The sequence below is a fragment of the Amphibalanus amphitrite genome, unplaced genomic scaffold (genome assembly GCF_019059575.1).
Source record: "Amphibalanus amphitrite isolate SeventyFive unplaced genomic scaffold, NRLGWU_Aamphi_draft 000090F_arrow, whole genome shotgun sequence".
NCBI lineage: Eukaryota > Metazoa > Arthropoda > Thecostraca > Balanomorpha > Balanidae > Amphibalanus > Amphibalanus amphitrite.
The window spans coordinates 997,864-1,013,260 of record NW_024881586.1 but is presented as its reverse complement, the minus strand read 5'-3'; the positions used below and the strand labels follow the sequence as shown (position 1 = coordinate 1,013,260).

Below are 15,397 nucleotides of genomic sequence, written 5' to 3'. Positions count from 1 at the left end.
TCGTACCTAGTACCTATAGGTACACGTTACGAATAATATTTCTACAAAGCCATTCTAAGGGGTTCGCTCATGAAAAGCAAGGCGAACTGAAGAACAAAAGGCAGAAACTGAACAAGGATCTGATCTGGAGAGTGGAGAAAGATTCATCGAAAACTTGCATATTAATAACGTTTATTTGTCATAGCCATTACGTCAATAATTCACACACCTTGACACATTCACGATGCCTAGCACCTTTTATAGTTCTTGATCGACATCTTTACAGTTGCACGCACTTCAACATGACTGATACAATAACAAGTATGTAAGTAATTTCAAATTAAATCACATTCATCTAAAAATAACATCCGCGACATATTTTACGGCCAACACTCTAACACCCGATCATTACCATATACACCCTTCCATATTGCTATTGCAAACCAACATCCGAGTGTATATTATATTTGCTAACCCGCCTTTTTATAAATACTATACCAAATATTGCATGCAATCATCAGCTCATTAATCTCCCTCACTCTCCCGATCCTCGACATCCTCCAGTCGATCTAAGATATCTCGCAGCACCCTGAAAATGTCCCGCCTCGTGTCGTCAAGCTGGGCCAAAAGGCGATCCTCGTTATGTTCAAGCTGGTGCTCCAATGATTCAATGCTTTCTTGACATTCTTTGATGGAGTGCCTTACGGACTCAATAGCGTTCAGTATTTCATGCTGCTTGGCAGCCAGATGAGCGACATCAGGCGAGCCGTGATCATGATCTGTATGCTCATGAGCAGCCAGGATGGTATCTTTTGCGTGGTGAATTGTATCCTCTAGCTGACTCTGCCCTTCCTTCAGGTGTTTCAGGTCACTGCTAATACTTTCTTGACGGCTGACAATCATGTCCTTTGTGCTCTGTATCGCATTCAGAAGCTCTGACTGTCCTGATTCTAAGTTGTTGATGTCTCCTTCGACAGCATCGATCTTGGTTTCGAGAGCGTTCCTTCCCGCTGTTATGGTACCGATAATTTCAGGCTGACGACTCATGATGCTCTGAAGACTGCCTACGATGGTGCCCTGAGTGCCCGTTATCATATTCTTAGTGTCCTTGATCGCGTGCAAAATATCATGTTGGCCGTCCTCAAGGCTATCCAGACTATGTGCAATCCCAATCTGGCGCTCGACAATCATATCTTTTGTGTTGTCCACTGCTGCCAAGAGGCCGTTTTGCCTTGTCTGAATATCATCCAAGCTGTTGGTAATTGTCGACTGCCGTTCGACAATGGCACTCTCGGTTTCGGCCAGGTCGGTTGAGAGTTCCCTGATGTTCGACACGATCGTGCTGAGACCACTCTGAAGTCCATTGGCTTCACCTCCAATGGCGGTTTTGATCTCTTCGACACCCGTTTCCAGCCGGTTGACGCCCGTTGCAATATCACCCTGCCCACGGATGACTGCCTTCTCGACTCTGCCTAGCTCGGCGTTTAGCTCAGTGATGTCGTTGATGATGGTCCCCTGGCCGCTCGTGAGCATCGTCTTGGTGTCGGCCACGGCGTCCTTGAGCTCCTCTTGACTGGACTGGAGGCCGGTAACGCCCTGGGCGATGGAGGCCTGGCCGCTGAGCACCACGGACCTGACCTCCGACAGTGCCGCCTTGACGCTCTCCTGGTCGGTCTTGAGCCACTGGATGCTCTTGGCGGCGTCGCCCTGTGCCTTCAGCAGCGGATGCAGGTCACAGACGTCGGCTTTGCCGCCGCCGCAGCGACTGATGATGTCCTTCTGAAGCTGACTGCGCTGCTGGGCCAGCTCTATGCTCACGGCTGACAGCACGTTAGCCGTGCCCACTTGGATGTCCCCTGTCGTGGCACAGCTCAGCTGGCTGCCAAAGAAGTCACGCCCCTCGCGCTGTGTGGCTGACCCGTTGGTGGGGGCCGCCTCGGAGGTCACGTTGGCACTTGCAGCATCATGCGGCTGCTGTGGAGGGGCGGCGATGGCTGCTCCCGCGAGCTGAAAGGAATAACGGCGCGTTAGAGCACTGCTGCTGGCGTGCAAAAGAGCAATAACGATATCACAAAGCCGAGACACAAGCCTACTCTAATACATCACAATAATATACGGCAGAAAACAAACAACTGGGATAGGTTTATATTTATTAGCATTATAATATTGATACATAAATATGTTGATCAATGTAAGATATATTCATACAGGTTATCAATCGCCTATTTTGGTATTTGCGACGTTGAGGATAGTTTTATATGCAAGCGTTATACTAATCTATCCTAAAGAACTTACAATCACGCCAAGCAGGCCAATGAGCTTCATCTTGACTTTTGCCCTGCTGGCAATGTTCTGTCCTCTGCACCGCGTCCGTTCGCCTTTATACCTGCGCGGCTCTCGAGGCAGCCGGTGCCGATACAACTGCCCCAAACTTGTCTGACCACTCTTCCTACCGGTGACAAGAATAAGAGCGGAAGCACCGGTTTTCTAACGAGATTGTCACTGCCCACCGCAGAGATATTGGTGTGTACTTGTGTAGGCTATCATCAACGCCGTCTAATACCTACTGCACAGTGCACATTGCACCATCCAAGGGTATGTGTTATTATAATTAGTTCCAGAACGCGTGTGCTCCAGGAATGTTTACCGTACTTGAGTCAAACGGCTCATGCCGTCGCTGTCTTAACAATTTGCAGTCGCGAAAGTTGCCAAGATACGGATGAGGCGCAGGAAGCAGAATCTGCCCCCTTCCGTGTTTCGCTATTATCTTCCAAACGCGTCTGGCCAGCTACGTGTAACTTTCAGTAGCGGCCGCGGGGAGAATGAGGTAAGTAGAGCCGCCTTTCGTTTCTCGTAAGCTACATGCTAACTTAATGATCATTTTTCTGCGTTTACGGTTTGGACGGACAGAGAGGTCATTTGCGCACGTAATGGGCGGGGCAAGTTGAGACACGTCGTGGGCAATTTTCGCGGGCGTCGCGGGTAGGCCTCGACATGCTCGATAGCCGACATGTTCGATTGGTCGATCCGCAGCGTCACGCGTGAAGGGGGTGCGAGTAATTTAGGGGGAGATGTGTGAGGTTATTTATCTCGCGACTTGTTGTGCATTGAACGCGCCGCTGGGCGCGCCTCTGTGGGCGTGTCGCCCTGGGCCGCGGTCACGGGTCGGACCGGGCGGCGGCCGCCGGCCGTGGTCAGCGGGGACCGGACGGAGGTGTAGGAGAACGGCAATATACCACCTACGGATTTTCAACTTAACCCTATTCCTGGCGGGCTCCGCCGGGACAAGAAACTGGCGGGGGGGGGGCGATTCGGCCCCCCCTGAGATCTCGAGAACGAAGCAAGATAGCGACAAGCGGTAAACGGCATCGGATACGCATGGACAAGGTCTACAATTTTTACAAAGGTCATTTTCAGGTCAGGTCAAAGATGACGTCACAGGGGTCGAAAAAGTCAAAATGGCGGCGCTAGATATGGAGAGAGTTTTTCTCGAATAACTTTCGAATTAGTCAAGATAGGAACAAACTAAGGGCATCATCGTGATCCTCTCGTCAATCCGCATCGAATGATATATATGTTGACCTCGAAAGGTCAAGGTCAAAGGTTGACCTCAGGTCACGTGACCTCGAGGTCATCATGTATATCATTCGATGCGTCTTGACGAGCTGAACACAATGAGACCATCCACGCGTCTGTATCTTGTTCCTGTACGGAGTTATTGGCCAAAAACCTTTGGTGACCTTTGATGACGTCACATGACCTCACAGCTGCCCAACAGCAAAACAGACCTCAAGGTAGTGAAGGTTGATCGTATATGAAGTCATGTATGGTATATGGGGCCATTCCGACCCGTTTTAGTGGTAAAAACAGGGAGTTGATTTTTCCCCCATTGACTTATAATGGGGAGGTCGCGAAACTGACCTGACCTTAGGTCACCGATATCAAAATTCCGAGATATACAAATTGCACATACTGGTACCCTAACTAAAGCCTGAAGAGAAGAAATTGATCGGTCAAAAACTCTAGCTCTGGCGTGATTGCAAACTTTTCTGAGGTAGTGTCACCAAACCGCCTCTGGTGACCTGACCTGAGGTCAGATCAACTCAAAATTTTCAGACATGTTGCGTAGAAGCCTTTTAGGAAAAGTCAGAAAATTTGAGCTTCCTAGCTCAACGCGTTTGGGAGAAATAACCAAAAAACCTCAGGGGGGGGGGGGCTCCTGAGGCCCCCCCCCCGCCAGGAATAGGGTTAACACGGGGGCAGATGCATGCACCCACAATCCTGAATTATGCTCCCACAATGATGAAAATGCACCCACAAGTCTTAAACCCTCGCCGGCACAAGCCATTTTGCGTCCTTCGACGGCACAAGGGGGTGGGGGTACGACCCCCCTCGCGTTTGGCCCCTGATCGAGCTAGAGCTTCGCGGAAAAAAAGAGCGTGTTGCCCGTCACGAGAGGAAGCCGCTGATACCCAATTTTAAGGTCCTAGGTCATCGGGTGACCTTCCAGGTCAGGTCAATGACCCGAAAACCGGCAAAATCGGGACCTGTTAAAAAGTCGTAAAGTGTGGCTGCTATGTGGTATTCCGGGGTGCTGATCACGAATATCGTGTTAGTTTTGATCAGAGATGATGTCTTTAAGCATTTAGACCAGGTCGGGTCAGGTCAGGTCAGGTCAACCGGTAAGGGTTGTGACGGGTATTCGTAATACGTGTCAACCGCCTCTGACAGCTTCGTAACATGTTACGAAGGCACCAAAACTACTTCGTAAATGTTCAAATGGTTGCTAAATTCGAATTCAGCTCCAAAAACTAGCCTAGAAACATGTAAAACTCGAAAAAGTGAACCGAGGTCACCCGAGGTCACCAAAGGTCAATGACCCGACCAGACCTTCAGGTGACCTTGACACCCAGCCTAATGTATGGGAGCAACATCAACTCACATGTTTGAACGTTTGAAACCACGAAAAACTTGCAAACGCGCGGCTAATGCGAGCCGACATACGCCGAATCGCGATTCCGGCCAAACATGGTCTCGGAAAAGAGGTCACAGGTCAAAGGTCATTTGGGTCAGGGTCATGAAATTTTAAGGGTAGGTGTAACATTGATCCCTGTGCCGGCGAGGGTTAACAAGCGTCATTTCGAAAAAAAACGGCGCCCTTCGCATGTTCTAACGGCGTCCTCCTGACCGTCTCGCGTTCCTGGATAATATAGCGCGTTTAATCACTCGGCGCCCTTCTGGGAGAATGGCGCTCTTTTGACAGCACCGCGCCATTCTCATGGGCTAACGGCGCCCTCTTGGCCGTCTTGCGCCCTTAGGTCTCTTTCCACCGTGCATCCCTCGACTGTTCGGCGCCCTTCTGGCCTCTCAGCACCCCTGGACCACATAGCGTTTTCAATCACTCGGCGCCCATCTAGGAGAATGGCGCCCTTTTCATGGTCTCACGGCGCCGTCGTAACCGTCTGGCGCCCCTACATTTGGTGCCCCTCCTAAGAGTAATTTTTGTAATTACTCCTGTAAATGTGAGAGTAATTTTTGACTCTCGATACAACCCTTCTTCGACACCAAACTCGGATAAAATTCATCTGAAACTCTTCTTTGACTCTACTATGATTCCAAAAATATTATCTATACTCTTACATGAACCTTCCAATGTCCTTTAAAAACACCCTATAATTCTGAACACTCTTTCAAAGCTCCTCTGAATTCTTATAGAATTCTCTCAAAAATCTGCACCGATCCATAAGTTTTAAAAACTTTGCGACCGAATCTATCGTAACTACCGTTATACATATGGGCTAAGCACATTTTTCGTGATGACCTTTTATATTGTTAACGGTAGTGACGATTGTGTAAACCGATGTCTCAGAATCCCGATGATACCCACTGTAGTGTCTGGGCCGCCCGCCCGGCGGGGCGCTCGCGGCGGCACAGCATGCCACAGGGGCAGATTGACCAGCTGGGCGGCTGGGCGGTGGCTGGGCGGCGCCCGGGCGGGAGTCGCCGGCCGGGGGCTGACAGGCGCGGAGCGCGCTGTCCTGCATTTCTTATGTTATGTCCTTTTGTCTTTGAGTTTAATACCATCGTCTATGTGAGAAGACTGACTGTGAGTGGCGGACGAGGACGGCAGGACGACACTACACCACCTCGTCAAACCTCAACGTATACAAAATACAGCTGATGATTGTGATGCCAAGGCCATAAAAACAGGTGATGTGATGGATCCGAAAAGATTTACCGCCATCTGCCTAACGTGTATCAAACATTCGACCTGACGTGTATCAAACAACACCGGTGAATCGGCCATGGGTTTATAGTTCTTAGCAGCATTACACATTGAAAATTTATGATCATCCAGCATGTGACGATATTAGTTACCCTTATGAATATGTGCATAAAATGTGTTTCATCAGTCACTAACGTGGTCGACAATCGACCCATGTCTACTCTCATTGACCAGAAGGAACCATTGAAGGTTATTTAACATACATACGTACTGTTAGGTGAGCCCTCAGTATACGTGTTTGATCCAGTGCGGTAACCGGCCATTCGATACAACATGCAGTGATCTAGGAAAATCGGTATAAAATCAAAACTGTTTGGCCTTTTTCTGTTATTTCTTCACAGGTTGATGTGCTGTGGAACAATCGGTCATGCAGACTATTCATTCAACCATTTTGGAAACTATTTTCCCTCTTTTGATGCATTACGGTGTGTTTAATGCAGTGACGAGCCTGTCTCAAATAGCCCCACCAACTTTCAGCCTATATATTTTATGCCGCCAGAGTTAAACACAGCAACTTTATTTGAAAATTTAAACCGCGTCCCGTAGGGGGGCCTAAACGGCCCCCCTGTCCTTTTCCGTCGATATCTCCTACACGGCTGGAGATATCGCCACCAAACTTTCAGGACCACTCCGGCCATCAATTCTACACATTGTGACCAAAAATTTTTCCGGAGGCTATGATAGGTTGGCCAAAAATGACGTCAGAATGACGTCATGTTCCAACATTTTCGACCAAAAAAAAGACCTTCGCGAGAAGAGCTGTCAGGCCTACAGTGTTGAAGACACAGAAAAACCATCAAGACATAAAAGGTGTAAAATTGACAGCGCTACACAACTACTATCTCGGATTTTTGAAACTTTTGAGTTTTGACCCCAAAAATAAAAAAGCAATTTTTTTGGATATATTTGCCAAAAAATCCAAAATGTTTTTTGAGTTTCGAAAAAACCGGAATATATGTGATAGTATCTACCGTCTTCTATCTACATACCAAACTTCAGATCAATATCTTGTTATTTGGCCAAGGTATAGCGAAAAAAAAAACTGTTCAAAAATTGTGACGTCAAATTTTCAATTTTTGGCAATTCTAGACCACGTAGAGCAAAACAAAGACCGCCATTAGACTCCCCGTGACGAGCTGCATCGAATCGATACCAATATTATGCAAAAATATCAACTTTGAAATTTGTCCTAATTTGACCTGACCTTCACCTGACCTTCACCAAAACGTGACCTAAGCTGGCCCCAAAGGCTGCCTGACCCACATAACCCTCGCCGGCACAGGGGGGGGGGGTTGATGCAACCCCCCTAAGGTTTTTCGCGAATAACTCGCGTAAAAAGCGGCCGATCGCGACGAAACTTTCAGTACCCTCGCATTGATCAATTTTACACCTACCCTGAAAATTTCATGACCCTGACCCCAATGACCCCAATGACCTGCGACCTCTTTTCTGTGACCATGTTTGGCCGAAATCGCGGTTCGGCGCATGTCGGCTCGCATTAGCCGCGCGTTTGCAAGCTTTTCGTGGTTTTAAACGTTCAAACATGTGATTTGATGTTGCTCCCATACATTAGGGTGGGTATCAAGGTCACCTGAAGGTCAGGTCAGGTCATTGACCTTTGGTGACCTCGGGTGACCTCGGTTCACTTTTTCGAGTTTTACATGTTTCTAGGCTAGTTTTTGGAGCTGAATTCGAATTTAGCAACCATTTGAACATTTACGAAGTAGTTTTGGTGCCTTCGTAACATGTTACGAAGCTGTCAGAGACGGTTGACACGTATTACGAATACCCGTCAGACCCCTACCGGTTGACCTGACCTGACCTGACCCGACCTGGTCTAAATGCTTAAAGACATTGTAGGGGGGCCTCTCTCCTCATTCGTCCGGGGCTCTGTTGCTGTGTGGTTGAGTGCGGGTCGGCTCTGTGCGGACTCTGATCTCTGTCAGCCGCCATCGGTGAGGAGTGCATTTAGCGAGGCCATTTGAGGCAAGTCAGTCTTTGGCGAACACACAGGCACTGCATCATTGGGTTCCACCGCCACAAAAAAACACAGGGGGGCAGTTAAGCGTTTGTTCTGGATCCCTCGGGCATGGTCCATCCCTGAGGATAATAAAAGGGTGCTAGGTGGTCGAACTGATTAACCTAAGCGCAATTGCTCCCGCAGACACTCATCCAGTCTCACACACTTTCACTCATCTGACTCAAACTTGTCCGTATTGCCAAACTGCGACGTCTCGCTTCCCTCCCCCTTTTCCTATCCCTGCAGTCGATCCCACGTCCTAAATTACCTCGGCTCTGGAGTACCCTTGGAACCTTTGAACTTCCACTCTGCCTATCGGAGTTAATCGAAACACATCAATTAATTCTACACATTCCGCCTAATGGGCCCTTTCCACTCATCGATGGTCTACATTTGGGATCACAAAGCACGTCTTACTACGTATTATCTCGCGTCTTACTGCATCTCCCGACGACTTACGGCGTATAACTCGCGTCTTACAGCGTCCTTGCCCTATAACGACTAAGTGACGACTTACAGCGTATAATTCGCGTCTTACGGTATCGTCCCCCGATAACCGGCGTATACTCGCGACTTACGGTATCTCTATCCGATCACCTGCGGTTATTCGCGTCTTACCGCGTCCTTGCCCTATGATGACGACGTGACGACTTACAGCGTATATTTCGCGCCTTATTACGGCTGGCACCGCTTTATTGCGTATTCGCGACTTACGGCGCGTACCGTCCTGGAACCGGGACTAGCGTCTTACGGCGTAACTTTCCGAGGCACCTCGTATTAAACTGCCGTCGCAGCCTACCTAAATAAACAAATGCACAATGTCCCCCAAATTACCCGACTCACCGCGATGTGGATCCGTTCATCGACTAACTGCGGTCACTGGGTTACCATTGTATCGCATATAACGTTCTCTGCCGCTCTGCCGATGGCATCCACCCTGCCAGTGATGGATACGTCCGAGCTTGACGCAGGCCCTTCCTATATTTAAATTTTACCCGAACTCTACTGGAGTTATTCCCGAACCTATCGAGGTGTAAGTACCAGTGAGGGACCTATGTTCGCGACTTACGGTGTCTCCCCGATCACCTGCGTATCGCGTCTTACGGTGTCTCCCCGACCACCAGCGTATCGCGTCTTACGGCGTCTCCCCGACCGCCAGCGTATATCGCGCCTTACGGTGTCTCCCCGACCACCAGCGTATCGCGTCTTACGGTGTCTCCCCGACAACCAGCGTATATCGCGTCTTACGGTGTCTCCCCGACTACCAGCGTATATCGCGTCTTACAGTGCCGCCCTCCGGTCACAAGCGTATGTTCGCGCTTTACTGCGTGCTCCTAGGTGTCTTAGTGTCCCGTTTCCGTTTGCTCCCATGTAACTAGACTTGGACGTTTTTCAGGTCCCTTCTCCCCAATGATGCGTCCTTACCGGCAGAACTTAACGCGCAGGGGCGTGGTCGCATGCTCCTTCCTCTCTTCCGCCCGGGCTAAACACGTCCTATTATGTCGTACGTTCCATTTCTGTCAGGGGTCTCGTTTCTAATCTTAGGTTCCTGGTTATATGTGCGAGAATATCATGCCTACGCGGTGGGCGAATCGTGAATCCTCCAGCCTCCGAAACTTGTCTCCCGTTCCCGCCTGAGTGACTGTACGTACGTGTAGCTGCGTGTTCATCGTAAGGGTAAGAGAAAGAGAGAGAGAGAGAGAGAGAGAGAGAGAGAGAGAGAGAGAGAGAGAGAGAGAGAGAGAGAGAGAGAGAGACACAGATAGAGAAAAGAGAGAGAAAAGGGAGAAAGAGAGAGGAAGCGAGAGATAACGAAGGAGGAAGAGAGAGAGAGAGAGATAACGAAGGGGAGAGAGAGAGAGAGAGAGAGAGAGAGCGCGAGAGAGAAAGAGAAAGAGAGAGAGAGAGAGAGAGAGAGAGAGAGAGAGAGAGAGAGAGAGAGAGAGAGAGAGAGAGAGGGAGAGTGTAGAGGATCAAATCAGAACACTATTGGCAGCGGAGGAATAATCAGCGTCAGCGGTGCTTTACCGTGCACGGCCCCTCCTGGTGAACGTCACGAGTAAAGGCCCTTTGTTACGAATGGAACGGCCTCCAGCCCGATAGATATCTATTATGTTGTTCACTACGAAACCATTTCCGTCACACTACGAAACCATAATTATCATGCCGATACCGAATGAAATGCCTAATCACGAAATTACCGAAGCCACACAAAACAAGGATCACCAACCTTATGCCGAAATTGCTGCTAATTGACTTTAATGAGTTGCAATTACATCCCCAATATTCATCGAAGCAAAATCCTAACGATCGAGGGAACGCTGATTCAAAAGATAGAACCGTAGCGGGGCTTATAAAGTCCCTCCGCTAAAGGCTTTGGCCTGGAAAATAGTGATAATCGCAAGCATTTGCACTTAACAATTGATAAGCACCTTTGCCTACTACGTTGATTTCAATTTCACTGGACTTCACTTTTACGGCAACTCCGGTACGCAAAGTTTAACAATAAACCTGAATACAAGAAAAACTGGTTTTATTCAATCAATAGCACATTATCGAGTTTGCATATTTTTCCCAATTTACGTCTCGTTTTCATATCGACGATTTCCCAAAAAAAAAACTTAATTAATGACGCTCTAGCAATGTTACATAGCTGGTAGGTCTCGCCAGGAGATTAGCCCGCAAAACGATTCACGGCCGAGAACTGTCGAATGCCTTAGGGTGCCGGGTGATAAATCATGAAAAACTATCCTTGTTTACTGTGAAACTCAAATTTATGCACGGAGGTTTCGCGAAACCCAAATATAAGTTGATGGCCAGTCTTTCCCTTAGACTCGAGCTAATTCTCGTAATTGCAAACTCTAAGTGTTAGCGAAACCGGCTTCTGTTTCAATGACTTTCCATCATCACGTTACCCTGAGGCCATCGGTCATCTACACAAGCCGGGTTGACGGTGATCAGTTCTAAACAAGTGTTCTATTACTGAGATCCTTGTGGCCAAGAGCGGTCTAATTAGTTGTTGATCGGGTCGTGCTCAATTGAAGATATCACCAATTATTAGCTATGCAAAACCTGTCCGTATCTTTAATGTCCTAGATGGGAATTTATTGCCGGCTGCGAAATCAAGACATTCAGCATCCCCTTGTCTAAATGATTCTCTAAATGATACCTTCTGCCTATCATGGAGCGAAACCGGGAATAGAAGACTCTGTAAGTTATGTTACTTGACTATTAACCCCGTCGGCTTGTCTTAACGTCGATCAGGCATCTCACATACATATTCTCTACCTGTCAGTGTCTGAGCGTAATCGTGGTCGGCTCGGCCCCCTTGAAAGTGTCGTGTCTGTCCTGCAGACGGCACTACGGTCGCATGTCACGCCGGTAACCGAGGAGGGCTCGGCTTATCGTTTCTGATTCACTCCCTAGATGGCATAAGCGTTCACTCGCATGACAGGGCGGCGGACCGCCCAAGCGTCCCTCCCCCGGGTTAATTGCGCCGCTCGGCCCCACCGGCCGGGCTACCGGGCGGAGTCCCCGCCCCCTATTTGAGTCATCGACCCGTACGGACCAGGCGGAGCGGCAAGCATTCCTTGTGCTGAGATTATTATGGGCTGGAAAATGTGGACGGATGATAACCCGGTCAGTGCTGACCAGGCGACAATCGAACAGCTCCCGTGCGAGCGCTGCGTTGTCTAAGGCAGGATAATAACCCGGTCCGTTCTGACCAGACGACAATCAAACAGCTCCCGTTCGAGCGCTGCATTGTCTTAAGGCAGGATAATATCCCGGTCCGTTCTGACCGGGCGACAATCAAACAGCTCCCGTTCGAGCGCTGCAGTGTCTTAAGGCAGGATAATAACCCGGTCCGTTCTGACCGGGCGACAATCGAACAGCTCCCGTTCGAGCGCTGCAGTGTCTTAAGGCAGGATAATAACCCGGTCCGTTCTGACCGGGCGACAATCAAACAGCTCCCGTTCGAGCGCTGCATTGTCTTAAGGCAGGATCATAACCCGGTCCGTTCTGACCGAACGACAACAAACAGCTCCCGTTCGAGCGCTGCAGTGTCTTAAGGCAGGATAATAACCCGGTCCGTTCTGACCGGGCGACAATCGAACAGCTCCCGTTCGAGCGCTGCAGTGTCTTAAGGCAGGATAATAACCCGGTCCGTTCTGACCGGGCGACAATCAAACAGCTCCCGTTCGAGCGCTGCATTGTCTTAAGGCAGGATCATAACCCGGTCCGTTCTGACCGGACGACAATCAAACAGCTCCCGTTCGAGCGCTGCAGTGTCTTAAGGCAGGATCATAACCCGGTCCGTTCTGACCGGACGACAACAAACAGCTCCCGTTCGAGCGCTGCAGTGTCTTAAGGCAGGATAATAACCCGGTCCGTTCTGACCGGACGACAATCAAACAGCTCCCGTTCGAGCGCTGCAAGGTCTTAAGGCAGGATAATAACTCGGCCGCGAATTGGCCAGACGACGAGGATGTGGAATCAGTTCAGGTGCTTCGGGGTCAGCCTGGTCACTCCCGCGCTCTCCGAGATTAGTGTAGCTGGGCCCGTCCCTTACGCGGTACCTCTCCTCCCGAAAAAAAAACTGCGCCAATCACCGACGGCCGTGCCGGCTGACTCCGCCCATGTTAAGCGAGAGTGGACCCTACCTATCCTTGTACATTTGGAAGAGAACGCGAACAGACATAGATTTTAATGTACTTACGATAACTTCCAAAAAAAAAAAAAAACACGCTAAATCGAGGTAACTGTGACTCATCATTATCAAGTTTAAAAGTAACACCGAGGCAAATATCTATTTCACTCTCATTATTACGAGTTAGAGCTTTAACGACGGTCACTAGTACAACAACGACTCGGCGTGATACCTACTGCGTGCGTTTTCCCAGTGTTTGTGTTCCGCGAAGAAACGGCATGCTCACGGGTGAGAGCAGTGTGAAGGGTGATGTTTCGCTTGGTTTTTCAAGTATCGACGGCCAAAACGCTCTCGCTGGGTCTGCTCGTTCACCATTCCGTCCCTAATATCCCCAACAGATATGAGTACTTTTCCAAGATATATTCAATCAAACAAGAAGATATGAAACTCGCAATACAAAAGCAAATGATTAAAAAAAAGAACGGAAAAAACTAAATCGACCGGTAACCTAACAAGTTATTCACACAGTTTTGGGGCGGAGCGAGCCCCCAAGTGGCTACAAAATCTTTCCTGCACTCAAAATCATTGACCCCTTGTATCGGATGAAACCGCTTAGGCTTAAAATCTACCCCTCCCCACTAACTGAAAAACCGGAGTAGGCACACTTTAGATGCCTGATGCATAATTGATGCCCCCCCAAAAAAGGATAATCCTGAAGCGCAATTCAATGCCCACATATCCTGCCGGGCCTGAGAAGCCGGGCGGGCTCACCTCGCCCGCAAAAAAAAACAAAACATTTGACCCAACGTATTTACAATCTCGGATCGACGTATAGTTCGTCGAACATCGCCATTATCGCGCCACGGTATGATCTAGACCGGGTGGGCGATGTTGACTAAATAAACGTACTCCCTCCCCCGACCGGTAAATGTCTACTAAGGGTTGGACCATACCCGGGGTGGCACCCGCACAAACGGAACGACCAGTATAGATCATAATTGCAACTGGCGGCTAGGGGTGGATATGAGGCGTGGTTACATGGTGAAGGGAGATGCGTTCTGATGTGTCCGCTTCAGACTCACTTGCAACCGATGGTCGCCGAAGATACTGCTGCGAGGCGTAGCGTTGACTGGATCTCGGCTTCCGCGCGGTGCCGCCCGGAGGAGCACTGTTTGCGAGTGACGTCCGGAGGAGCAGTGTGAGGAGGGACGTCCGGAGTAACAGTGAGGGGGAGCGCCGTCTCTCCTCCCCTTTTTATGCTTTCCGTCCTTTCTCTCGATCTTTCGCCTTTCACCGACGCCATTTTGCTGGTTTCTCGCGATTTCGAGGGGCCTTGTGCTCAGATATTCTGTTCTTTGTGAATTTCCTTCGCTTGATTCTGGCCTTAGTTATACAAATTTCTTGTTCCATTTCACGAAAGTTGCAATTGCAAATCCTTTTCTGGAGGCGTTTGCTTGGTTTTGTAGGCGGATGACCTGACAGTATTGCTGTATCTGTGGTCTTCCCATTCTTTATCGGGTTTTTCTTGTGCTGTAATCCGTTAATTTTACTTCAGCTCGGATTGATTTTAAATTTGTCTTCACTTCTCATCTTTGCTTGTTTTGGCCTTCTCTTCAGAAACCGCTCCAGATTCCCTGATGAGAAAATTGCTGTTCTTTCGTGTCTCGGCATGGCGAAATCCAATATTTGCCTCATCTTCAATTTGACGCATAGTCAAGCTCCCTGGATGTTCATCTCTCACAGATGTTTTATCTTTGCTGGTTTAAACGGAAAACTGTTAGCGTGGCTATTCGTTCCGGCTTCTGAAGTGGATGATTTCGAGAAGTCCGGAATGCGGCCACTCGCTGGGTTTTACGTTCATCTTCTGGTAACTTGATCCATTCGGTAAACAGCAGGTCCTTGCAATTTACAAGTGACATGTTGCAGCACTGGGGTTGGGTGATTTTCTGCCGCGCAACGATTTCATCTCCAGTTCTCGATCCATTCCGTGAAAAGCCGGCCCTTCTGAATTTGTTTCAGCTGTGTAAAAAGATATGTTCCACGTTTATCTTCTGGTGACCTGACCCACTCTTTATATTCGGCGGATCCTTCCAATGTGCAATTAACCGGTTCCCTTTTTGCAGGTTGAGTGAATTTCTGCAGCGTCTTGGTTTCATTTCCGGTTAACTTTTCTTCAGATTTGGTGAGCTTTTGTGAGGACTCAACTTTTTGCGAATTCCTTCTCTGTTGATTTAGCTGTTTTGAGCTACACGGGCGATTTCTCTTCTTTTAGTAGTTCTTGATTGTGATTTCGCTATTTTGCATGTAATTTACTAAGCCGCTCATCAACTCAGACAATTTGGTTCCGTTCATACTACCACTCTTCCGCCGATGTTTTGCGTATTTTCTGTGTACTGCCGAGCCGGTATCATGAAACATCTTTTTTTCAGCCTGTTTGCCGGCGGTCGTGCAACCGGGTCAACTG

At 48.9% G+C, this 15,397-nt stretch overlaps 1 protein-coding gene across 1 annotated transcript; it reads right to left on the bottom strand.

The window, feature by feature from the left end:
- Positions 1 to 153: 153 nt before the first annotated feature.
- Positions 154 to 2,344, bottom strand: LOC122380035 (paramyosin-like). The gene is made up of 2 exons (XM_043362775.1): positions 2,275 to 2,344; positions 154 to 1,986 (listed from the first exon to the last, which is right to left on the bottom strand). The coding sequence occupies exons 1-2, from the start codon at positions 2,302 to 2,304 to the stop codon at positions 505 to 507; spliced, it is 1,512 nt and encodes a 503-aa protein (XP_043218710.1). The 5' UTR covers positions 2,305 to 2,344; the 3' UTR covers positions 154 to 504.
- Between the last annotated feature and the right edge of the window lie 13,053 nt (positions 2,345 to 15,397).

Bases quoted from the DNA above. Each gene is read 5' to 3' on its own strand.
- LOC122380035 (XM_043362775.1), bottom strand. From the start codon at position 2,304: ATGAAGCTCATTGGCCTGCTTGGCGTGATT. The intron at 1,987-2,274 runs GTAAGTTCTTTA...TATTCCTTTCAG, and splicing joins TTGGCCTGCTTGGCGTGATT to CTCGCGGGAGCAGCCATCGC.